At 49.2% G+C, this 26722-nt stretch overlaps 1 protein-coding gene across 2 annotated transcripts in view; it reads right to left on the reverse strand.

Moving 5' to 3' along the window:
• The window catches only part of LEMD2 (LEM domain nuclear envelope protein 2), a 50653-nt gene extending 26592 nt beyond the window's left edge, over positions 1-24061 (reverse strand). Inside the window, exons 1-2 of one of the 2 annotated variants that reach the window (XM_073666511.1) lie at positions 23344-24061; positions 22784-23250 (exon numbers count right to left, since the gene is read on the reverse strand). In XM_073666511.1, the coding sequence (XP_073522612.1) occupies positions 22784-23250; positions 23344-24008 (1132 nt within the window). In that variant the 5' untranslated portion in view covers positions 24009-24061. Of the gene's footprint in view, positions 1-22783 lie in introns of both variants that reach the window. The other variant, XM_073666510.1, reaches the window with a different exon arrangement.
• Positions 24062-26722: the final 2661 nt, after the last annotated feature.

Genomic DNA, 26722 nt, shown 5'->3' on the forward strand with positions numbered 1-26722 from the left:
TGTACCTAAACCACATTTAGCATCAACATGTTTTGCATTTCTTTAGCAATAAGAGCCCGTCTAATTTAAAGGTTACATGTCTCCAGAATAACGAGCTGGTTACTGCCACGTCAGTTTGCAATTTTGACACAGCAACATCCACTGCTGCTTGTTTCCGGAAAACACCCATGGAGTCAAAATTGTCACTATAATCTGTAGATATATTCCCAAAGGGGTATCATTTCTAAAACAGGGTCACTTGAAGGGGGATTCTGTTATTCTAGCATCGAGGAGATGTGTATATGGAGTCTGCATACTATTCTAGGAAAATCTGCGCTCCAGGAAGCAGATAGAGCTCCGTCCCTCCAGAGTCTCACTGTGTGGTTAAGCAGTACTTTACAGCCACATATGGGGTATTTCTACATTCAGCAGAAATTGTGGGACAAATTTTGGTGCCATTTTTACCCATTTCCCAGTATGAAAATGTAAAGTCTGGGGCTAAATTTTGGTGGTAAAAATGTAATTTTTTTCTTCACTGCTCAATGGTATAAAATTCTGAGACCGACCTGTGGTGTCATTGCACTCCTAGATGAACTTATTAAGGGGTCTACTTTCCAAAATAGGGTCACTTGTGAGGGTTTTCCCAATGTTTAGGCACATCAGGAGCTCTCCAAACGCGATATGACACCCGCACACCATTCCATCAAAGTCTGCATTCCAAAATGTCACTCCTACCTGAGCCCTGCCGTGCGTCCAAACAATTCCCCCCCCCCCCCATATATGGGGTATCTGCGTGCTCAGGAGAAGTTGCACAATACATTTTGGGATCGATTTTCTCCTGTTACCCAAGGTTTTTTTTTTTTTTTGTCAAGGCTGTACTTTATAAATTTCTGTGAAGCACTTGGGGCTTCATGGTGTCCACTACACAACTACCCCTGAGGGGTCTAGTTTCCAAAATGGTGTCACTTGTAGGGGTGGGGGGTCCAACGCGACAGAGTCTGCTAATTATTCCTGTAAATTTTGCATTCAAAAAGTCAAGTGGCGCACTTTCCTTTCCAAGCTCTACTGTGCACCCATACAGTAGATTTTCTTCACATATTTGGCTTCAACGTACTCACGAGAAATAGTACAACAAATTGCATGGTGAAATGTCTCCTATTACTCTTATGAAAATGCAAAATTTGGGGCTGAAAAACATTTTTTTGTGGGAAAAATGTGAATTTTATTTTTACAGCTCAAAGTTATAAACTTCTGTGAAGCACCTAGACGTTCAAGGTGATCACCACACATCTAGATAAGCTCCCTGAGGGCTCTAATTTCCAAAATGGTGTTACTTGTGGGGGGTTTCCACTTTTTAGGCACATCAGGGACTCCCCAAACACGACATTGCGTCCGCTAATTATTCCAGCAAATTTTGCATTCAAAAAGTCAAATGGCGCTCCTTCCCTTCCGAGCCCTGCTGTGCGCCCAAACAGTGGTTTTCCCCCACATATGGGGTATCACCATGCTCAGGAGATATTTCACAACAAATTACGTGGGTCATTTTTTTTTTCCTGGTACCCTTGCGAAAATAAAAAAAATGGAGGTCTAAATTAAATTTTTTGTGAAAAAAAAGTTAAATGTTCACAGTTTTCATCCACATTCCAAAAATTCCTGTGAAGCACCTGAAGGGTTAATAAACTTCTTGAATGTGGTTTTGAGCACCTTGAGGGGTGCAGTTATTAAAATGGTGTCACTTTGGGGTATTTTCTGTCATAAAGGCCACTCAAAGTCACTTCAAATGTGATGTGGTCCCTAAAAAATGGTTTTGTAGATTTGGTTGGAAAAATGACAAATCGCTGGTCAGCTTCAACCTTTCTAACTTTATAACAAAAAAAAAATGTTCTTTCCAAAACTGTGCTGATATAAAGTAGGCATGTGGGAAATGTTATGTATTATCTATTCTGTGTGACATATCTCTCTGATTTAAGGGCATGAAAATTCAAAGTTTGAAAATTGCGAAATGTCCTAATTTTTTTGCAAAATTTCTGATTTTTTCACAAATAAAACGCCAGTCATATCAAGTAAATTTTACCACTATCATGAAGCACAATATGTCATGAAAAAGTCTCAGAATCACTAGGATACGTTGAAGCGTTCCAGAAGTTATTACCTCAAAGTGACAATGGTCAGAATTGTAAAATTTGGCCCGGTCATGCAGGTGAAAACGGGCACGGGGTGAAGAGAGAGATCATTTAAACGCTTCCCGACCGCCCACTGTAGATAAACGTCCGCGCTTCCTGGGCTCTGTGCAGCGCGGACGTTTAAAAACAGTGGGTGGTCCCGCAGCGCTCAGGACCCCCAGGGTCCTGCAAGCGCTGCAGGAGCGGTGCAGAGCGATAGCTCTGACAGGGAACATCATCGGGACCTGATTGGATCAGGTCCCAGTGATGTTAACCCTTTGCTGTCTTCTATATGCCGCGATCTATAGTGATCGCGGCATATAGAAGACAGCAGGAGGAGACGGGGTCGTCCACTTACCGATCCGTCGACCCCTGATACCTTCCAGGACCTTGGGTTGCTATGGCAGCTGGAGGTCACATGACCGCCTCCAGCTCTGCCATATATGGTGTCCTGCCTGGCTCAGCCTGCAGCTGAAGCCTGGCAGGAGACTGACTGTGAAAATCAGTGAAGATCTCATGTAATGTAATATATGTCTATTACATTACATGAGATCAGGGATCAGAAAAATAAAAATTAATGTCCCATACAGGGACTAAGTAAAAAAAAAAATGTTTTGAAACTGTTAAAAAAAAATAAATAAATAAATTAAAATAAATAAAATATTAAACCGATAAATCCGTATATTTATGCAAAAATAAAAAAAGTACACATATTTGGTATTGCCGCGTCTGAAACAACCCGAGCTATAAAACTGTCACACTAATTCACTCCTTCTGTGCACACCGTAATAAAAAGAAATAAAAAACAGAGCAAAAAACTATGCTTTTTCCTCATCGCCAAACAAAAAGTGGAAAAAAATGCGATCAAAAAGCAAAATGGAAATAAAAATGGTACCGCTGAAAACGTCATCTTGTTCCGCAAAAAAAAAGCCGCAATACAGCTCCATCAGCAGACAAATAAAAAAAAAATATTTTCTCTATAAAATTGTTTTATTGTGTAAAAGCGCCAAAACATAAAAAAATATACAGTAAGTGTAGTATCGCTGTAAACGTACTGACCCGAAGAATAACGCTGCCTGATCACTTTTACCACACGCAGAACGGCATAAAAAAAAAACCCTCAAAAAACAATTCCTGAATTGTTGTTTTTTGTTAATTTTACCTCCCAAAAAACGGAATAGAAAGCGATCAAAAAATGTCCCGTACCCAAAAATGGTACCAATAAAAATGTCAACTCGTCCCGCAAAAAACAAGCCGTCACATGACTGTCGGCCGAAATATGGAAAAATTATAGCTCTCAAAATATGGCGATGCAAAAACTAGATTTTGCAAAAAAAAAGCGTCTTAGTGTGTGACAGCTGTCAATCATAAAAACCCGTTATGAATCTGGTATCTCTGTAATCGCACCGACCCGAAGAATAAAGTAATCTAATCAGTTATATCAGAGGTCCCCAACCGCCGGTCCGCGGACCAGGACCGGGCCGTTGGGGTTTTTCAGCCGGTCCGCGGCGCCGCTGACCAGGGCCGGCGTCAGCACCCGGGCAAATGCCGGGGCTCTGAGCAGGCAGAGGGGCCCACTGGCGGTCGCGCACCCCGCTGGGCTATGGGCGGAGGAGAGCGGTGTCAGCGCCCGCCCTTCTCCGCCGCTTGCTCAGGGCCCCGGCAGCCCGATACTTACCTCTCCCCGTGCCTCCGCAGATCAGCTGTCTTCCTGCTCTGCGCTCCCTGTGACGTCTCAGGTCAGAGGGCGCGGTGACGTTTTTACACCGCGCCCTCCCCTGAGCCGTCACAGGGAGCGCTGAGCGGGAAGAAACGACAACGCTGGAGTTCGGAGCCGAGCAGCGAGCGGCGGGCAGCAGGTAGCAGGTGAGGAGAAGGGAGGTGAGTATTTGATTTTTTTTTTTTTTTTTTTAATGTATGGAGGCATGGGGCATTATAAAGAGGGGAGGGGGGGCATCCTGCTTGGGGCATTATAAAGAGGAGGGGTGACAGCCTGCATGGGGCATTATAAGGTGGGGAACAGCCTGCATGGGGCATTATAAAGAGGGGGGGATTCCTGCTTGGGGCATTATAAAGAGGAGGGGTGACAGCCTGCATGGGGCATTATAAGGTGGGGACCAGCCTGCATGGGGCATTATAAAGAGGGGGGGATTCCTGCTTGGGGCATTATAATGAGGAGGGGTGACAGCCTGTATGGGGCATTATAAGGTGGGGACCAGCCTGCATGGGGCATTATAAGGTGGGGAACAGCCTGCACGGGGCATTATAAAGAGAGGGGGGGACAGCCTGCACGGGGCAGTATAAAGAGAGGGGGGGACAGCCTGCACGGGGCAGTATAAAGAGGAGGGGTGACAGCCTGCATGGGGCAGTATAAAGAGGAGGGGTGACAGCCTGCATGGGGCAGTATAAAGAGGAGGGGTGACAGCCTGCATGGGGCAGTATAAAGAGGAGGGGTGACAGCCTGCATGGGGCAGTATAAAGAGGAGGGGTGACAGCCTGCATGGGGCAGTATAAAGAGGAGGGGTGACAGCCTGCATGGGGCAGTATAAAGAGGAGGGGTGACAGCCTGCATGGGGCAGTATAAAGAGGAGGGGTGACAGCCTGCATGGGGCATTATAAAGAGGAGGGGTGACAGCCTGCATGGAGCATTATAAAGAGGAGGGGTGACAGCCTGCATGGGGCATTATAAAGAGGGGGGGTGACAGCCTGCATGGGGCATTATACAGAGGGGGGTGACAGCCTGCATGGGGCATTATAAAGAGGAGGGGTGACAGCCTGCATGGGGCATTATAAAGAGGAGGGGTGACAGCCTGCATGGGGCAGTATAAAGAGGAGGGGTGACAGCCTGCATGGGGCAGTATAAAGAGGAGGGGTGACAGCCTGCATGGGGCAGTATAAAGAGGAGGGGTGACAGCCTGCATGGGGCAGTATAAAGAGGGGGGGCAGCCTGTATGGGGCATTATGTGGGGGGTAACAGCCTGCATGGAGCACTAAAAGGGGGGGGCCTGTATGGGGCATTATGTGGGGGGGGGAACAGCCTGCATGGAGCACTAAAAGGGGGGGGCCTGTATGGGGCATTATGTGGGGGGGAACAGCCTGCATGGAGCATTATAAGGGGGGGGGGCAGCCTGTATGGGGCATTATGTGGGGGTAACAGCCTGCATGGAGCATTAAAAGGGAGGGGCCTGTATGGGGCATTATGTGGGGGGTAACAGCCTGCATGGAGCATTATAAGGGGGGGGACAGCCTGTATGGGGCATTATGTGGGGGGTAACAGCCTGCATGCAGCATTATATGGGGACCGGTATCCTGTATGGAGCGTTATATGGGGGCCAGTATCCTGTATGGAGCGTTATATGGGGGCCAGTATCCTGTATGGAGCGTTATATGGGGGCCAGTATTCTGTATGGAGCCTTATATGGGGGCCAGTATTCCGTATGGGGTCTTATATGGGGGCCAGTATTCCGTATGGGGCCTTATATGGGGGCAAGTATTCCGTATGGGGCCTTATATGGGGGCAAGTATTCCGTATGGGGCCTTATATGGGGGCAAGTATTCCGTATGGGGCCTTATATGGGGGCCAGTATTCCGTATGAAGCGTTATATGGGGGCCAGTATTCCGTATGAAGCGTTATATGGGGGCCAGTATTCCGTATGGAGCCTTATATGGGGGCCACTATTCTGTGTGGAGCGATTCACCGGTTTCTGAGCTATTGTAGAATTTAGAATAGATATCACTCATGAAGTGAAATCTTTGCATTGTACTATATATATATATTTCTCCGCCGTATCTCTGCATCATGAATCGTGGTATGTGTTAAAGGGGCCCACTGAGACTCTTTCGCCCGGGGCCCAGAAAAACCTGGAGCCGGCCCTGCCGCTGACAGCTAGCTCCGCGGCCCTGCGCCTGGTCAGAACTCGCTCTGTGTGGATTTATAATGTTTTCTGCCATAGCCGTGACAGCTCGCAGCTCCCGGCAGAGAACATTATGCAGGACGGGGTGGGGCGTCGGGCGGGTCTTAGTGACGCAGCCCTCCACAGCACAGCATGGTACCTGTTGTACGTCACGGGGCGGGTCTTAGTGACGCGGCCCTCCTGCACAGCATGGTGTGTTCCTGACGGGGTGGGGCGGCAGGCTCTCCTCACTGACACGCCCCCGGCAGAACATGTTATGTGGGGCGTGCTGGGGCAGCAGACTGGCTTCAGTGACGCGGCTCCCGGTACCGGTGTTCAGTGTGTAGCGCTGCTAAGCAGCAGCGCTGTATACACTGACGCTCAATGTACAATGCTGCTACTTAGCAGCGCTGTACACCGAGGTCCCGCCAGCATCCTCCCCATACAGCTCCACCCCTCCATAACCCCACCCCCATATGACCAAAGCCCCGCCCCCGCCCCCACCCCCACCGGGCCATGGAAAACTGGTCTTGCTTAAAGCCGGTCCCTGGTGCAAAAAAGGTTGGGGACCTCTGAGTTATATCACACTAGGAACGGCGTAAAAAAATAAATAAAACCAATTCTTCACCTGCTACTGATTTGTTTATTATGTCTCCCAAAGATCGCAGTAAGGCTCGGCACACATTTATCCTGCGCTCTGCGCTGAGCACTTACGCCAGAGTTTCCGTGTAAATCTCTGAAATATGTGATTCAGCCGGAACCCATGACGGAAGATTCCCTGTAATGAGGCAGATATAGGCCACTGTGGACGCCGTCTGGCCTGGGATCCCACGGTGTCATTTGTTTTAGGCGTGCATAAAAGTGCGGTTGGCCACTGTTTTGTGCACTTCTGAAAAATAGGACACCACTAAACAGAGGCCAGACGGAGTCCAGAGTAACTCTGCTGCCTCATTACAGTGAATGGATCCCGCAGGGGTTTCATCTGAATTACATCACTTGGAAATTTAGATGGAAATCCCGATGTAAGTGCTCAGCCTCGAGCGCCGGATAAATGTTACATAAAATGTTCCCAATAAAAGCTTCAACTCGGTCCTCAAAAAAAGCTAGTCCCCACTCAGGTCCGTCATCTGTTAAAAATATAAGGGACTGCCAAGTTACTGGAAGCAGAAAGGCTCTGGAAAAGCAAAATGGCCCTTGCCCCCCAAAAGAAATTCAGAAAATGTTGTGCTCCCAAATCCAAATGCCTATTCTACGATAATTTGTTCTCCAATTGTCAAATAGCGCTCCGTCCCCCCCAGATCTCGCCGTATGGCTGAGTGGTACGATACAGCCACATATGGGGTATTGACACTTTTAGAAGAAATTGTGTGACACATTTCGGCACCATTTTTACCCATTGCCCTGTGTGAAAATGTAAAATCTGAGGGTAAAACATTTTTTTGTGGTAAAAATATAATTATGCTTTTTTCACTGCCCAATGGTATAAATTTAAAAATTAAAAAATACTCACTACTTCCCTAGATGAATTCCTTGAGAGGTGTAGTTTACAAAATGGGGTCACTTGTGGGGGTTTCTGCTGTTTCGGCATGTCAGCGACTCTTCAAATGCGACATGGTGTCTGCCACCTATCCCAGCCAACATAGCGCTCCTTTCTCTTCCGAACCCTGCCGTACACCAAAGCAGTAGTTTTCCCCCACATATGGGGTATCAGCGTACTCAGGAGAAATTGTACAACAAATTTCATGGTGCAATTTATCCTGTTACCCTTATGATAATGCAAAATTAGGGAATGAAAAACATTTTTTGTGGGAAAACTGAAAATGTTATTTTTATGGCTCAATATTATAAACTTCTGTGAAGCAGCTGGGGGTGCAAGGTGCTCACCACACATCTAGATAAGTTCCCTAAGGGGTCTAGTTTCCAAAATGGTGTCACTTATGGGGTGTTTCCACTGTTTAGGCACATCAGGGGCTCCCCAAATGCAACATGGTGTCCGCTAATTATTCAAACAAATTTTACATTCAAAAAGTCTAATGGCGGTCCTTCCCTTCAGAGCCCTGCTGTGCGCCCAAACAGTGGTTTTTCCTCACATATGGGGTATCAGAGCGCTCAAGAGAAATTGCACCAAAAATTCTGGGGTCCATTTTTTCTTGTTACCCCTGTGAAAATAAAAAAAATTGGGTCTAAAGTAACATTTTTGTGAAAAAAGTTAAATGTTAATTTTTTTCTTCCACATTCCAAAAATTCCAGTGAAGCACCTGAAGGGTTAATAAAGTTCTTGAATGTGGTTTTGAGCACATTGAGGGGTCACTTTTGGGTATTTTCTGTCATAAAGACCCCTCAAAGTGACTTCAAATATGATATGGTCCCTAAAAAAATGTTTTTGTAAATTTTGTTGGAAAAATGAGAAATTGCTGGTCAACTTTTAACCCTTATAGCTCCCTAACAAAAAAAAATTTTGGCTCCAAAATTGTGCTGATGTAAAGTAGACATGTGGGAAATGTTATTTATTAACTATTTTGTGTGACATATCTCTCTGATTTAAGGGCCTGAAAATTCAAAGTTTGAAAATTGCAAAATTTTTGCCAAATTTCCGATTTTTTCACAAATAAATGCAAGTGATATCAAAGAAATTTTACCACTACCATGAAGTACAATATGTCATGAAAAAACAATGTCAGAATCAGGGGGATCCGTTGAAGCGTTCCAGAGTAATTACTTCATAAAGTGACAGTGGTCAGAATTGAAAAAATTGGCCTGGTCACGAAGGCAAAAACAGGCTCTGGCGCAAAGTGGTTAAATCTTTAACTTGCTAAACTGTTCACAATCACAGTAATTTTGACCAGGGGTGCTCAAACTTTTACATGCCAAAATACTTAGTACATAATTATACATTTTGTTTCCATGACCTTATTAGTAGCTACCTTAACCTTCAACCGGCATTTCTCAGCCAAGCCCACCTGTACTACCCTGCTATTAGTTTCCCTTCATTTCTCCCGCAGCGATTTAGGTGCTTTGTGTGGTCATAACCTTTACAATTCAGCTGCTTATAACTATGGCTGCTCGACAGACATGTATACAGACATAACCATTAATATATCTTGTTCCTGACTAAGAGTGAGCCTGTTTGTCACCAGTTTTTACCTTGGGCACAGATAATATACTAAAAAAAAATAAAATAAAAAAAACGATTCAAAGACTAATTCATGCCTACTGTCATATCAGTGGCCACATTGAATTCAATTATTGGCAAAAATCAGGTTTTTCTCCCTTTCTTATCTTTACATTAAATTTAATAAGAAATCAGATGGAATAATTGGACTCATGTGTCATTAGGTTTTAATCAGTCTTCCCTTGTTTAAACTGGATTGAATAAGAATAAGCTAGCAAAAGCCATCACATTTTATTGAAAAAAATAATGATGCACGTTTTCCTGTCAAAATAACTACAAGATTTTTGCATTCCATGTTCTGGTGAAACAGGGCATCTTTTCCTGTGCCGACAAGAGACCTGAGCAGTGAGCAATGGTGGCTGGCTGCTAATCTCAAGAGTGAGACGGCCAGGTCCTGGAAAGATCATTTGGCTACATGTTAATTAACTGGAGAAGCCCTATAGGGATGTGCACAACAGGCGCCAAGGTGGTGAGTATAAGGCTATGTGCCCACGATGCAGAAATTCTGCGGATTTTTCCTGAGCGTTTCTGCATCTCTCCTGGCAAAAATAACGCATGCGGATTGTACATGTGGATTGTACATGCGTTTTTCCTGCCAGGGACAAGCGGATGTGAAGCGTTCTTCACATGCATTTCAGCATGCGGGTTGACAAGCGATTTTAGCATCACTTGGAAAGTGCTTGTCAACTTGGTCACACTATATAAATACATGCAAACGGCATGGATTTATATAATGTGACCGTAGAGAATGTTTAAAAATAAATCTATACTTACCTTCCGATGTCCCCCGGAGTCTTGCTTCGCTCCGTCCTGGCTTGTCGGCAGATCGCAGTACACTGAAGGACCTGCCGTCACTTGACTATGACGTCAGACATGACTATGACGTCAGCGCAGGTCCTTCATTCCACCACGAGCTGCCGGCAAGTGAAGACGAGCGCACCGGGGGCCATCAGAAGGTAAGCATAATATTTTTTTATTTTATTCTTTTTTTTACAAGTTCTATGGTACCCGGGTACCATCCGCACATTGAAACGCTTGGATTCCGCATGTACAGATCCAGTGATGCGGATTCCATGCGTTCCAATGAAAGTCAATGGCGGTGAAAACGCAGCGCTTCCGCAAAATAATTCATAGTGCCGCGGATTTTTCCGCAATGATAATCAGCAGTGGAAATTTCCACAGCATGTGCACAGCACATGCGGATTATCATTGGAGAACATGGCAGACCTTCTACCAAGCGTTTAAGCGTTTCTGCCGCTGCGGAAATGCTTAAAAAATGCAGTTCTGTGCTGGAGATTGTAGGTCTCGCAAAGAAGTTGCAGCGGCCTGTGGTCACCATGGAGAACATCAGCATATCGCCATCGCATTGCACTGATCGAGGGAAAGAGGGAGCTCACTACCTCTATAAGCAGATTGATGCTGCTGTCGCTCTTGACAGTGGCATCAGAGGGGTAAAATGCCCGCCATCGGCACTTGTAGGGTGCCAGCTATAAGGTATAGCTGACACCCGCTGATGATATCGCCGGCTTTGCTAGTGAGTAGGTGGAATTATCGCACCGTTTGCGGGAAAGCACATATACGCCACATGTTGTGAAGTGGTTGATGGATGAAAACAGTTCATACAGTATCTGCTTCTGTGAAAACCTAACAATGAGAAAGAAAACAGAAGCAACTAGTATGACTCCTAAGGGTGACTAGCTGCATGCATCCAAAATGCCACCCATCATCCAAATGCCACAAGATTTAGAGACAAAGTTAGTTGCCCATTGACCACATGCAGTCAGCTGCCTCCTCCTGCTTTTCCCTGTCTATACCAGAGGGCTAAAACATGCGTCCGCAGGCAACGGAGCTCCCCAAAACCACCTCTCAAAACCGCAATACCAATACCAGCCAATCAGAGGCCGGCAGCTAACATCGATGGAAAAACACAGACATGTGAGCAGCCCCATAGGTTATAATGGCTACGTGGGGCATCTGTGAAAAAACGGATACCTCACGAACTGGAAACACGGATGTTTGAAGTAGGCCTAAAACAGAAAGAAGCAGCTCGGGCTCCCCTATCCATCCCACACATACATGGAGGCAGCAGCATAAGGACATTACAGAAAAGTAGAGTAGAGATGAGCGGTTCGATTCGTGGGACTCCGGTCCAGCATCCAGGCCAGTGCTACCTTTACAGGAGAGACCTGCCAATCTCTTACCTTCAGGCGTCCCTAGCATGCCATTTCATTTGTCAAGGAGTTGGCACAATGTCATCTCTTGTACTGAGTAGTGTTACTATGTAGGTTATGTTTACACTTCAATTTAGCCATTTCTTTAAAGGGAAATCTAAAGAGCAGGTTGTTACTATGTAATGTAAGAGCAGCACGATGTAGGTGCCCAGACCCCGATTCCAGGCAGGAGTCACTTGCTGGTCTTTATGTTGTTATTTTGATACAATCACTTTTCTTAGCTGTAGATATAGCAGTTCTCTGAACGCCAACCTCTGTATAACCCGCCCACAGCACTGATTGACAGCTTCCTGTGTACACTGTGCATAGGCAGGAACCTGCTAATCCGTGGTGCGGGAGGGGTTACACAGAGCAGATGACCAAGGCATACTTTTTTCTTCACTAAATACTGTCACTTGGAAATTGCAGTCCACTGAGCTATTCCAAACACTTGTTTCCAGTAAAAATGTTTTACAATGGATTCCTATTGTGAGTCACTCAATGTGTGGCATCAATCTAAAGCATGGGTCCCATACAAGTGGCCCGAGGGCCCCATGTGGCCCCTGAGGCTTTGTTGTGCGGCCCTTAGACAATCACGTCCAGTGAGCCAGGGACCACTGAAGTCAGTGCTTCTTTTCAACTAAATGTGCGTCCTTGTCAGAGGAGAATTTTTGTCATGTGTTTTTTAAGAGCAGCAGAATGGGGGATATTGTTACAAGAATGGGACCAGGACGGGGAACCAATTACTTCTGCAAAGAACACGGCCGGCCCTTCTTATTCAAATTTTTTTTATGTGCGGCTCAGTTTGAGACCCCTGATCAAAAGCATGTTACAGATCTCCTGAGTCTAGTGACTGGCAGCAGCAGTCACATTTGCTGTGATGTCATCTGGGCAGCAGCAGGGAGACACCATAAGATGAGAGACTAGCCAGAGGGGAAACTCTGCAATACTGCTCCAATGGAAATTGTGGTCAAGATTAGTTTTCAAGCCATCGTTCAGTTGTTGGAAGGATTAAAGCGTTTGATTCTTGAACACAGGCCTTTGGGTATGTGTGATTCTTAGGCTGTAGCTACACCAGGCCTAGACAAATGCTGCATTGTGCACCATTTGTGAAAAATGCTGAAGGCTTCTTTACATAGAGCTCAAAAGGACATAGCCATGTAAGGGATATAGCCCCCCAAAATAACACCTTTAATGTTGCACTTGCTGTCTCCATTCTCCAAAAACTGAAGTTTACTCAGTGTGAGGGGTCAGCTGTGTGGTAGGCGCTGGTTCACACAGGGATGCAGTCCATAGGTTCAAACAAACTGGTGGTTTATTAAATGTTCATAAAAGCAGGCAGGAAACAAAGATATCATAGCCTCTTTCAGGTTCCAAAAAGGTATAAACAGAACAAAACAAAGTAACAAGTCAATGTACAGCGCAGCCTCAGCCAATTAAATGCAGAAGTTTTTCTCTGCCTTCAGCAAGGTCTGAGCAGCCCATGCAAGCCTGCTCACCTTGCACAACACAGAAAGACAAACAGCTGTCTTAAATCAAGCCTTCCAAGACTTGGACTGGAGGTAAGTGAGCAGCTGATCCCTCCAGTTGGTCCGCTGCTCGTAAAATCTTGCCCTTCAATCCGGGCCAATTAACTACCTGTCAGCACTAAGTGTGTGGGAGCCTGCTTCACCGAAGCTGGGCACCTCAGGGACACATACCTGCCGTCCACAACCTTACATACCCCCTCCCTCTGCCCAAAGCCGGGGGGCTTGGCACCTTCTGCCACCATACAATAGACCCTTGATTGGGCATCAGCATTCCAATGTTGTTTCCCTGGCCTATGCTCCACCTGGAAATTAAAATCTTGTAGGGCTAGGAAGCAGGGCTGTGGAGTCAGAGCCCATTTTGGTGGAGTCGGAATAAAAATCGACCAACTCCGACTCCTAAAATATATAATAAATTGGGTACAGTAGTTCAAGGCAGTTTGTGGGGAATATTTTTTCATAAGAATTTGGGAAATTATGAAATGTCCTATAAATGTCTGTCCTATTCCTGATCTAAGGGTCTAGACTTTTAGCTGAGATGAATCTGTGCTACAGTAAATTTATCACTTAAACATGAGCCATGTATGAGTGTATGAGGGAGTCGAAGTTGGTGTCATGGAAATTGAGGAGTCGTAGTCGGTGATTTGGCTTACCAACTCCCTAGCCCTGCTAGGAACCACCTAGTTACTCGGGCATTGTTCCCTTTCTTCTCTCGCATCCACCTCAGTGGGCCATGGTCCGACACTAACCTGAACCTTCTACCTAACAGGTAATACCTCAGAGTGTCCAACACCCACTTGATGGCCAAACATTCTTTTTCCACTATGGAGTAGTTCTCACACGTGGACAGCTTCCAACTGAGGTACATTACAGGTTGTGCTTCTCCATTAATCTCCTGGGACAAGACTGCTTCCAGCCCGACATCCAATGCATCTGTCTGGACCGCAAACTCTTTGGAGAAGTTGGACCCCACCAAGATTGGCTGTTTACAGAGGGCCAGTTTTAATTCCTGGAAGGCCGTTTGAGCTTCCGGGGACCACTTAACCATAGCCAACTTCGTCCCTTTCAGAAGATCCGTCAGCAGGCTGCTATCAGGGCAAAGTTAGGGACAAATCTTTAATAGTAGCCCACGGAGCCTAGAATCGCCCTGACCTGCTTCTTCGAGGGGGACTGTGACCAGTTCAGGCACGCCTCGACCTTATTTGGGGTTTTATTGCCCCTCTAACCACCACATAAGCCCAGAAACTTGGCTTCCTCCATCCCCATAGCACATTTCTTCGGGTTGATGGTAAAGCCCGCCTTCCTTAGGGCGTCATGTATGGCTTGAACTTTGCCAAGATGACTTTCCCAGTCCTGGCTGAATATGACGATGTCATCTAGGTAGGTCGCTGCATACTTTTTATGGGGTGCTAAGATCCAGTCCATGGCTCTCAGGAAAGTGTCCGGAGCTCCCTGCAACCCAAATGGCATCCTGACATACTGACAACATCCGTCTGGCATTGAGAAGGCCGTCTTCTCCTTGGCCTCTTTAGACACGGGAATTTGCCAGTATCCTTTGGTGAGGTCCAGAGTGGTGATGTACCGAGCAGGTCTTGGCCTTTCAATAAGCTCATGTACCCTAGGCATTGGGTAGGCGTTGAACTTCGAGACCTCGTTCAGCTTCCTATAGTCATTGCAAATCGGCCATTCTCCATCTGGGTTCGGCACGAAGACTATGGGAATGGACCAGCCACTCTTGGACTCTTCAATGACTCCAAAGCTAAGCATCTGCTTCATCTCTTTCGAGATCACCTCTCGACGGGCTTTGGGAATCCGATACGGCTTCAAGTTTATCCGGACATGAGGCTCTATAAGAACCTCATGCTCTATGACCTGAGTACAGCTGAGTAGCACTGAGAATAGGTCTCTATTCCGATGTAGCAACTCTTTGCACTGTTGCTTTTGGGCACGCGACAGCGACTTTGCCACCTTCACCTCTTTCATGTCGGCGTCAGCCTCAGTCACCAGACAAGGAGCTTCCACGGTTCTCTATCCTGCCACAATTTAAATCAGGTTAACATGGTAAAATTGGTAGGGCTTCCTCTTCCCCGGTTGGTGGATTTTATAGTTGACTTCCTCAACTTTCTCTACCACCTCATAAGGGCCCTGCCACTTGGCCATGAACTTGCTCTCCACAGTGGACACTAGCAGAAGCATTCGATCTCCTGAGTTAAACTGTCTCAACTTGGCTGACCTATTATACATAAGAGACTGTGCCTCTTGTGCCTTGAGGAGGTGTTCCTTCACAATGGGCATCATGTTGGCAATCCTCTATTGCATCTGGGCAAGGTGCTCCACCACGCTACTATAGGGAGTGGTCTCAGCTTCCCAGGACTCTCTTGCCACATCCAGGAGTCCTCAAGGGTGTCAGCCATAGAGTAGTTCAAATGGGGAAGCCTGTGGAAGCTTGGGGAACTTCCCTGATGGAGAACAACAAATATAGAAGCAGACAGTTCCAGTCTCGGCCATCCTTCTCCACTGCTTTCCTCAACATTGCCTTCAAGGTTTTGTTAAACCTCTCCACCAGTCAGTCTGGGGATGGTACACTGAGGTTCTCAGTTGTGCAATCTGCAGTGTCTTGCACAATTCCCTCATGACCTTCGACATAAATGGAGTCCCTTGGTCGGTTAGAATTTCCTTAGGCAACCCCGTTCTAGAAAACATATGGACCAGCTCCCGAGCTATACACCTGGAGGAGGAGTACCGTAGTGATACGGTCTCTGGATACCGTGTAGCATAATTAATACCACCAGGATGCCCTCGGGCGGACGTGACCAGGGACCCCACTAAATCCATCGCTATTCATTCAAAGGGGACGTCGATGACAGGTAGCAGTACTAGGGGATTGCGGAAGTGGGCCACCGGGGAGGTTAGCTGGCATGCGAGACAGGAATGACAATATCTCAATATTTTTTGATAGCACCCTGGCCAGTAGAATCTGTGGAGGATCCGTTCCTGTGTCTTATCTGCCCCCAGATGACCATCCAACACATGGGAATGAGCCATGTCTAACACCCTGCGTCTATAGGGCCCTGGCACCAGCAACTTCTCTATTACTTCACCCTTTGGCTTGGTTACTCTATACAGCAAATCCCCATTCACAGCAAAATGAACGCGCCGACTATCGGTCCCCGGCTCCTGAGGCACTCCAGTTAACACAGTAACATTTTCGTACGCCCCTTTAAGTGTTAAAAGTCCCTGAGTTTGGCAGTTCCAAAAGTTTCTCTCGGACACCTCCAGCTCAGGGATGTTGGTCTCAGGGGATGCTACCTCATCCTCAACAAGCAAACATCTTGGGAAACTCATTCACTACGGTCTGCGGCGAGGTTTCTTTAGGGGCAATCTGGCTGTCGTCCGAGCAACAAGGCATCCCCCCTTTCCTCCACATGTCCCAAAACACCACAAAGTCCAGTCCAATTATTATGGGGTGCAATAAGTCTTTGACGACCCCCACTTAATGAGACGCGGTGCCACAGTCCGTGCTTACATTCACCTGGGCCAAAGAATAGTTCTTAGCACAGGGCTCGACAAACCCAGGCGCCTGGTCGCCAGTGGCGCCTAGAAAATGTTGTCTGGCGCCTAGAAAATGTTGCCTGGTGCTTGAGGAGTTGAGAAGAAAAAAAAATACTCTCAATCCAATCCCACCTCCTGCACGGAGTCATCCAATCGGAGGAAGCAGGGACAGTATCGCTCAGGCCGCCTTCTCCACTTTGCTCCGCCCCCCTTATGCTCCGGGACTGGACAGGGAGAGTTGGGTTACGGGGGAAGCAGGGCCGGCGTCAGCACCTGGCGTACCCGGGCAAGTGCCGGGGCCCTGGAAAATCAGAGGGGCCCAGCCGCCCACTCACTGTCGGGGCCCGGGCCCACACACCCACCCGCCCACTCACTGTCGGGGCCGGGCCCACACACCCACCCGCCCACTCACTGTGGGGGCCGGGCCCACACACCCACCCGCCCACTCACTGTCGGGGCCCTGGCCGCTTCCTCGGCACCTGTTCAGGGACGCAGGCGCTGCTTGATTGCCGGCACTTCCCCCAGACATGGCCGCGCGCTGTCCGGCTGTGTCTGCTAGTAATGACACGGCAGGGTCGACGGCACTGCACCTTTAATTGTGCTTGTGTGTCGCTCCTGCCGCGTCATTACTAGCAGACACAGCCGCACAGCGCGCGGCCATGTCTGGGGGAGTGCCGGCAATCAAATACCGTCGGAGCGGAGGTCCTGCACAGATGGGCGGGAGGGGCCCGGACCCGACCGCAAGTGGGCCCCTCTGATGTTCCAGGGCCATGAAGTCTGTGACACGCCGGGGGCCCTGCACTGCCCCATACCCGAGGAGCTGCTGGACAGGACACTGGACCGGGGACAGGTGAGTGAGGCTTCCCCAATCCACATATTAAAAATATTAGTAATGGGTCTGTGTGAGTGCATGTATGTGAATGTCAGTGTATATGACTGTATATATATTTGTCTGTTTTATCTATGGGTATGTCTGCGTACCGTGTGCGCACGCATATGTCTGCGTACCGTGTGTGCACGCATATGTCTGCGTACCGTGTGCGCACGCATATGTCTGCGTACCGTGTGCGCACGCATATGTCTGCGTACCGTGTGCGCACGCATATGTCTGCGTACCGTGTGCGCACGCATATGTCTGCGTACCGTGTGCGCACGCATATGCATGTCTGCGTACCGTGTGCGCACGCGCACGCATGTCTGCGTACCGTGTGCGCACGCGCACGCATGTCTGCGTACCGTGTGCGCACGCATGTCTGCGTACCGTGTGCGCACGCATATGTCTGCGTACCGTGTGCGCACGCATATGTCTGCGTACCGTGTGCGCACGCGCACGCATATGTCTGCGTACCGTGTGCGCACGCGCACGCATATGTTTGCGTACCGTGTGCGCACGCATATGTCTGCGTACCGTGTGCGCACGCATATGTCTGCGTACCGTGTGCGCACGCGCACGCATATGTCTGCGTACCGTGTGCGCACGCGCACGCATATGTCTGCGTACCGTGTGCGCACGCGCACGCATATGTCTGCGTACCGTGTGCGCACGCATATGTCTGCGTACCGTGTGCGCACGCATATGTCTGCGTACCGTGTGCGCACGCATATGTCTGCGTACCGTGTGCGCACGCGCACGCATATGTCTGCGTACCGTGTGCGCACGCGCACGCATATGTCTGCGTACCGTGTGCGCACGCATATGTCTGCGTACCGTGTGCGCACGCATGTCTGCGTACCGTGTGCGCACGCATATGTCTGCGTACCGTGTGCGCACGCATATGTCTGCGTACCGTGTGCGCACGCATATGTCTGCGTACCGTGTGCGCACGCATATGTCTGCGTACCGTGTGCGCACGCATATGTCTGCGTACCGTGTGCGCACGCGCACGTCTGCGTACCGTGTGCGCACGCGCACGCATATGTCTGCGTACCGTGTGCGCACGCGCACGCATATGTCTGCGTACCGTGTGCGCACGCGCACGCATATGTCTGCGTACCGTGTGCGCACGCGCACGCATATGTCTGCGTACCGTGTGCGCACGCGCACGCATATGTCTGCGTACCGTGTGCGCACGCGCACGCATATGTCTGCGTACCGTGTGCGCACGCGCACGCATATGTCTGCGTACCGTGTGCGCACGCATATGTCTGCGTACCGTGTGCGCACGCATATGTCTGCGTACCGTGTGCGCACGCATATGTCTGCGTACCGTGTGCGCACGCATATGTCTGCGTACCGTGTGCGCACGCATATGTCTGCGTACCGTGTGCGCACGCATATGTCTGCGTACCGTGTGCGCACGCATATGTCTGCGTACCGTGTGCGCACGCATATGTCTGCGTACCGTGTGCGCACGCATATGTCTGCGTACCGTGTGCGCACGCATATGTCTGCGTACCGTGTGCGCACGCATATGTCTGCGTACCGTGTGCGCACGCATATGTCTGCGTACCGTGTGCGCACGCATATGTCTGCGTACCGTGTGCGCACGCATGTGTCTGCGTACCGTGTGCGCACGCATGTCTGCGTACCGTGTGCGCACGCATATGTCTGCGTACCGTGTGCGCACGCATGTCTGCGTACCGTGTGCGCACGCATGTCTGCGTACCGTGTGCGCACGCATATGTCTGCGTACCGTGTGCGCACGCATATGTCTGCGTACCGTGTGCGCACGCATATGTCTGCGTACCGTGTGCGCACGCATATGTCTGCGTACAGTGTGCGCACGCGCACGCATATGTCTGCGTACCGTGTGCGCACGCGCACGCATATGTCTGCGTACCGTGTGCGCACGCGCATGTCTGCGTACCGTGTGCGCACGCGCACGCATATGTCTGCGTACCGTGTGCGCACGCGCACGCATATGTCTGCGTACCGTGTGCGCACGCGCACGCATATGTCTGCGTACCGTGTGCGCACGCGCACGCATATGTCTGCGTACCGTGTGCGCACGCGCACGCATATGTCTGCGTACCGTGTGCGCACGCATGTCTGCGTACCGTGTGCGCACGCATATGTCTGCGTACCGTGTGCGCACGCATATGTCTGCGTACCGTGTGCGCACGCATATGTCTGCGTACCGTGTGCGCACGCATATGTCTGCGTACCGTGTGCGCACGCATATGTCTGCGTACCGTGTGCGCACGCATATGTCTGCGTACCGTGTGCGCACGCATATGTCTGCGTACCGTGTGCGCACGCATATGTCTGCGTACCGTGTGCGCACGCATATGTCTGCGTACCGTGTGCGCACGCATATGTCTGCGTACCGTGTGCGCACGCATGTCTGCGTACCGTGTGCGCACGCATATGTCTGCGTACCGTGTGCGCACGCATATGTCTGCGTACCGTGTGCGCACGCATATGTCTGCGTACCGTGTGCGCACGCGCACGCATATGTCTGCGTACCGTGTGCGCACGCGCACGCATATGTCTGCGTACCGTGTGCGCACGCGCACGCATATGTCTGCGTACCGTGTGCGCACGCGCACGCATATGTCTGCGTACCGTGTGCGCACGCGCACGCATATGTCTGCGTACCGTGTGCGCACGCGCACGCATATGTCTGCGTACCGTGTGCGCACGCGCACGCATATGTCTGCGTACCGTGTGCGCACGCGCACGCATATGTCTGCGTACCGTGTGCGCACGCATATGTCTGCGTACCGTGTGCGCACGCGCACGCATATGTCTGCGTACCGTGTGCGCACGCGCACGCATATGTCTGCGTACCGTGTGCGCACGCATATGTCTGCGTACCGTGTGCGCACGCGCACGCATATGTCTGCGTACCGTGTGCGCACGCGCACGCATATGTCTGCGTACCGTGTGCGCACGCGCACGCATATGTCTGCGTACCGTGTGCGCACGCGCACGCATATGTCTGCGTACCGTGTGCGCACGCGCACGCATATGTCTGCGTATGTGAAGGATGAGGGGGCAGGCTGGGCTATGTGTAATAAATATATATATATTTATTTATTTCTCCGCCGTATCTGTGCATCATGAATCGTGTATGTGTTAAAAGGGCATACTGAGACTCTTTCCCCTGGGGCCCAGAAAAACCCGGAGCCGGCCCTGGGGGGGAAGGATCGCTGTGGCCGGGGGCCCGTTCTCATCTCCCGCTACCTGTGTAAGTACATACAAAGGCCGTGCTCCCCGGGGAGACGCCGTGTGTGAGGGGGTCTATATGTACAGTTTGTCAACAAAAAAAATTCTGGCTCCTAAATTTTTTGGCTGGCTCCTAGATTCTGAACAACTTTGTCGACCCCTGTCTTAGCATCCCCGTGGATACACCGGACGCCTACCACCATTCCAGGAACTATACGATGAGGAAGTGTGGCACTTGTCAGTGTCACCAAACTTCCTGAGTCCAACAGTACAGTCACTCACATCCCATTTACGGACACTGAGCATGAGGGCCCTCGCCAGGTTGAGGAACCACGCTGCAGGCGGGGTAGGCAAAATAGGAGCAACGCCGGCCTATGTTGCAGTCCATTGGTTTAGAGTTCATGGGACACTGGGCGGCTATATGGCCAGGGGCATGACACCTCCAACATAGGATGGAAAGGGGCTGATTACCCAGCTGCGATTCAGCGGTCTCCTGGGACTTTGGACGCCCACCCAGTGAGGATTTCGTCCCCTTCTTTTGGGAACCCCAGAAAGGTGACCTAACTCCTGCTTGACCAATCAGGGAACCCTCTAACGCCTCTACCTCTCCACCAGGTCGTCCGCATTTTGGGGATCTCCATGGGCAACCTAGGACTGAATCGGCTTCGGCAGAGAGTGGATAAACCGATCAATGACCACTCTCTCGACCATCTGGGCTGGGGGAACAAGCCTCTGGCTGCAGCCACTTCTGGACTAGGTGCAGAAGGTCAAACATTTGCGACCAGGGAGATTTGTCCCAGTGGAAGTCCCAGAGGTGGACTCGTGGCCTGACTGCCAGGGTTACACCCGGACGCGACAGGATCTCAGCCTTAAGTTTGCTATACTCTTTAGAGTCTTGCAGGGCCAAATCAAAGTATGCCTTCTGTGGTTCCCCGGTCAGATATGGCGCTAGAACCTCCTCCCGCTGCTCCGGTGATAGTCTTTCACGGTCCGCCACCCTCTCAAACATGACCAAGAAAGCCTCAACGTCATCCCCTGGAGTCATCTTTTGTAAAGCCCCTCTCACGGGTTTCCTCATCTGGGTCTCGTCACTTCGGCCTGGCAGTGCATCTGTTGCTGTTGAAGCTGGAACTGTTGAATTAACAATTTGTTGGTCTCCTGTTGAGCTTGCAACTGATGCATATTCGCCTGCACCAGTTGTTTGTTAGCTCCTCCATGCTGCCGGATGAACATTGCTGGCTGAAGCCTTCATCCAGGACATGTACGGTTTCCTGTAGCAGCCACACTGCCCCTTGGGATTTGTGCCCGCATTCTCCACCAATTTGTGAGGGGTCAGCTCTGTGGTAGGCATTGGTTCACACAGGGATGCAGTCCGTAGGTTCAAACAAACCGGTGGTTTATTAAATGTCCATAAAAAGCAGGCAGGAAACAAAACATAACAGACTCTTTCGGGTTCCAAAAAGGTATAACAGAACAAAACACAAAGTAACAAGTCCATGTACAGCACAGCCTCAGCCGTTTAAATGCTGCAAGGTCTGAGCAGCCCATGCAAGTCTGCTCACCTTGCACCATAGACAGACAGACTGAGACAGGAGCAGCTATCTTAAATCAAGCCTTCCAAGACCTTGACTGGAGGTAAGTGGGCAGCTGATCCCTCCCCCCCCCCAGCTCTTTCAGCTGCTCGTAAAGCCTGGCCCTTTAATCCGGGCTCTTCAACTACCTCTCAGCACTGTGTGTGCTGGAGCCTGCTTTTCCGGGTCCTACATCACCGAAGCTTGGCACCTCGGGAACACATATCTACCATCCACAACCTGTCCAGCTGCAACCTTACATCAGCTATGCTAATTAGGCTGCTTGGTGCACCCTTCTGCCCAATGGTTTTGCATTCTCTTGCCTACGTCATGGGTGACTGACAGCACTAGCTTACCTGGAGAAAGCAAATGTCTGCAGAGAACACTCAGGCAAGCCAGAGCTATCAGTCATGAGGGAGGGCAGAGTGGTGCACCGAGACTCTTGGCCACACCAAGGTTGCCCCGAGCACCATAACTAACATATCTGATTAAATGGTGCAGTTATTATAGGGGCTACATTCCTTACATGGCTTTACATGAAAGTTGCATACAAGGAAACATGAACATTGCTGGATACAAAACAGTGTTTCTTTCCAGCACTGAACTTACCGCCATTGTCCTGGGATGTAGACAAGACGCCACTCTTCATAATTAGGATACCAGTGAAGACCAGAACCAAGATCACACACAGCACTCGCAACAGTCTTGACAGGTAATACTCCAAATTTTTGGACCAAACTGGTTTCAGATGTAAAGCATTTTCTTGCCGTAGGTCAAGATGAGTCTTGTGAGACACAGCGTCAAAAGCAGTCCTACTATTGGAGATATATGCACTTGTGTCTCTGCTGTTGTCACCTAAGTGTCTGTACCTCAGCTCATCAACTCTTGAAGCCAGAGGACTATTGAAGCCAGAGGACCTGCTCTCAGGGATGTCACTTGTGTACCTGTGAGATCCTAAGGACCTGCTCTCAGAAGATCCAAAGGACCTGCTCTCAGGGATGTCACTTGTGTACCTGTGAGATCCTAAGGACCTGCTCTCAGGGATGTCACTTGTGTACCTGTGAGATCCTAAGGACCTGCTCTCAGAAGATCCGAAGGACCTGCTCTCAGGGATCTCACTTGTGTACCTGTGAGATCCTAAGGACCTGCTCTCAGAAGATCCGAAGGACCTGCTCTCAGGGATGTCACTTGTGTACCTGTGAGATCCTAAGGACCTGCTCTCAGAAGATCCGAAGGACCTGCTCTCAGGGATGTCACTGGTGAACCTGTGAGATCCGAAGGACCTGCTCTCAGGGATGTCACTGGTGTACCTGTGAGATCCTAAGGATCTGCTCTCAGGGATGTCACTTGTATAACTGTGCGAGCCTAAGGACCTGCTCTCAGGGATGTCACTGGTGTACCTATGAGATCCTAAGGATCTGCTATCAGGGATGTCACTTGTATAACTGTGCGAGCCTAAGGACCTGCTCTCAGGGATGTCACTGGTGTACCTATGAGATCCTAAGGACCTGCTCTCCTGGATGTCACTTCTGTGCCTGTTAGGTCCTAAGGACCTACTCTCAGGGATGTCACTCTTATATAGAGACCTGCTCTCCTGGATGTCACTTATATGCTTGTTGGACCCTACGGACCTTGTCTCAGGGATGTCACCGTCCCCCTCGTCACTGTCACTTGGTGTCTCCTGCCGCCGGCTTTGCCTCCTGGATGGCTCTTTCTTCGCCTCGGCACGTAACTTAACAAGCTTCTTCTCCAATACCTTGCGGGTGCCGTCTGTGATGGGCCCCGGTGTAAAGCCCAGCGCTATCAGATCTTTTCTCAGCTTTTCGTCGGACATCTTTCCAGCACGCTGCTTGACGTCACTTCCGCCACGCCATGAAGCTATTATGTGCGCGCCCTGAGGCTGCGGGAGCCATGTTTGTTGAGGGCACTGGTTATCTAGTCAGTGCATGGCAGAGCAAAGACATCTAAGCCCTCTATGAGATTCAATCGTGTATACAGCTAATAATACAGATCCGTGCTGTATAGAAACACAGACATGTAGCTTACATAGAGGAACCGGGGAAGCAGCAGATCCCTGCTGTGTTATTCTGTACATGATGCCAACATGCCTCTTACTCCATTGTAAGGAGTGGCTTTAGGGGAAAGACTACTATATGAATGGCGACCTCTTCCAGAATCTCCTCATCTATGGAGTGTACTATCATACACTAAGGCTGTGTGCCCACGATGCATTTTTTTAAGCGTTTCCGCAGCGGCAAAAACGCTGCAGAAACGCTTAAATAATGCATGGCTGAAGGCCTGCCATGTTCCCCAATGATAATCCTCATATGCTGTGCACATGCTGCGGAAATTTCCGCTGCGGATTATCATTGCGGAAAAAAACGCAGCACTACCAATTATTTTGTGTAAACGCGGCGTTTTCGCCTCCATTGACTTGCATTAGAACGCATGGATTCCGCATCACTGGATCTGTACATGCGGAATCCATGCGTTCAATGTGCGGATGGTACTCAGGTGTGGAGGACAGGAGACTCTCCTCCGGACCCGGGTACCATAGAAAACTGTAAAAAAAAGAATAAAATAAAAAATAAATATTATATTTACCTTCTGATGGCCCGCGGCGTGCTTGTCTTCTCATGCCGGCAGCTAGCGATGGACTGGAGGACCTGAGCTGATGTTATAGTCATGTGACGGGTCACGCGACACTGACGTCGGCAGGTCCTTCAGTGTACCGCTACCGGCAAGGGAGAACGGAGGGAATCAAGACACCAGGGGCCATCGGAAGGTACAGTAAGTATAGATTTATTTTTTGACATTCTTTGCGGTCACACTATATAAATCCATGCCGGTTGCATGGATTTATATAGTGTGACCAAGTTGACAAGCACTTTCCAAGTGATGCTAAAATCGCTTGGAAAGCTCTTGACAACCCGCATGCGGAAATGCATGGGAAGAACGCTTCACATCCTCATGTCCCTGGCAGGAAAACGCATGTACAATCCGCATGTACAATCCACATGTACAATCCGCATGTACAATCCGCATGTACAATCCGCATGTAGAATCTGCATGTACAATCCGCATATACAATCCGCATGAACAATCCGCATGTACAATCCACATGTACAATAAACATGTGCAATCCGCATGTACAATCCGCATGTACAATCCACATGTACAATCTGCATGGGTTTTTTCTGCCAGGGAGATGCAGAAACGCTCAGGAAAAATCCGGAGCATTTCTGCATCGTGGGCACATAGCCTAAGAAGGGCATATACTTTATTGTTACAGAGACGGCTCATGCCTAATGAACAGGTAAAGGTCGGGTCCAGACAGTATGAAAAATTGTCCCTTTCTGTCCCATTAAAAATGGATGCTTTTTCATGTGTATGTCCCTTTTTATGCGTGTATAGCATCCATTTTAATAAAACAAACAATTCTACAAAGCCAATGCAATGAATTTACAAATTAATTCAGATCTGCTTTTCTTACTCAGGCAATGCTTTAATAGGCGAGTCTGATCTGAACAATGGATCAGAATACGTACCTTGTGGTTTTTTATTTTTACATTGGAACATCAGTCCCCGTGTAAAAACCACAGTTACTTCCATTGATCCGTGTGCTGTTCATGTGCGACCTGTTTGGCACATGCATAGCATATGGCCCAGAAGGATTCGCATCTAAGAAACCTTAGGCGGGGTTAAGCCAGCCGTATGTTTGGTCCGTGTCCTCTCTTTTAGCAAAATGGACGACACATTGGGTGAATAATAACTGGGGTGCCTGTGCACAACATGTGAAGAAAATAAAAGGATACACTAATCAGGTCTGTGTAACTGACTAGATCAATGTGTTTAAATAGCAGGCAGCTCCTGCAAACCTTGCCATCATGTGTATGGTAATGCCAGACATTTAAAGGGATCCTGTCATGTAAAAAACAATATTAGCTGGCTGAAATGGGGTTAATCAGCAGCTTAGCAGTGTTCTGAAGATGCCGGGTGCCCACACTAAGAGCGCTGGGAGGAATAAAATTAATTTCCTCCCTGCAGCCTCAGGCTTTGAGTCATAAAGGTGGGCCGATGCAGCTTCACTCATCACTCAGGACATAGTGAGCAGCGGCTGACACCGTGCCCCCCGCACTGACTGCCAGCCGTCTCAGCATTAGAGCAGGCTGTCAGTCAGTGTCGGGGCACATTACAGCCGCCGCTCACTATGCACAGAGCAGTGACTGATGCCATGCCTCTAAACTGAAAGCTGAAGTGAACTGAAAGTTCATTTCCTCCACGCAGCGGGGCTCTCAGTGTGGGCGAGCGGGCAGCTTCAGAACTCTATTAACCTGCAGATTAACCCCACATCTGCAGGTTAATAGCATTTTTTTTACATGACAGGTTCCCTTTAATAAAATACTCAACCTGTAAACATGCATATATCACATGTATATCACTCATATAACACTGTACATATCATATTTTATCCAAGATATGAGTAAAATACTAAAACATAATATGCTGAATGCGACTATATTACAGACTTCATGAATGTCAAACTGA

Source organism: Phyllobates terribilis, unplaced genomic scaffold (genome assembly GCF_046119375.1).
Source record: "Phyllobates terribilis strain yellow unplaced genomic scaffold, ASM4611937v1 Scaffold_2__4_contigs__length_985480577, whole genome shotgun sequence".
NCBI lineage: Eukaryota > Metazoa > Chordata > Amphibia > Anura > Dendrobatidae > Phyllobates > Phyllobates terribilis.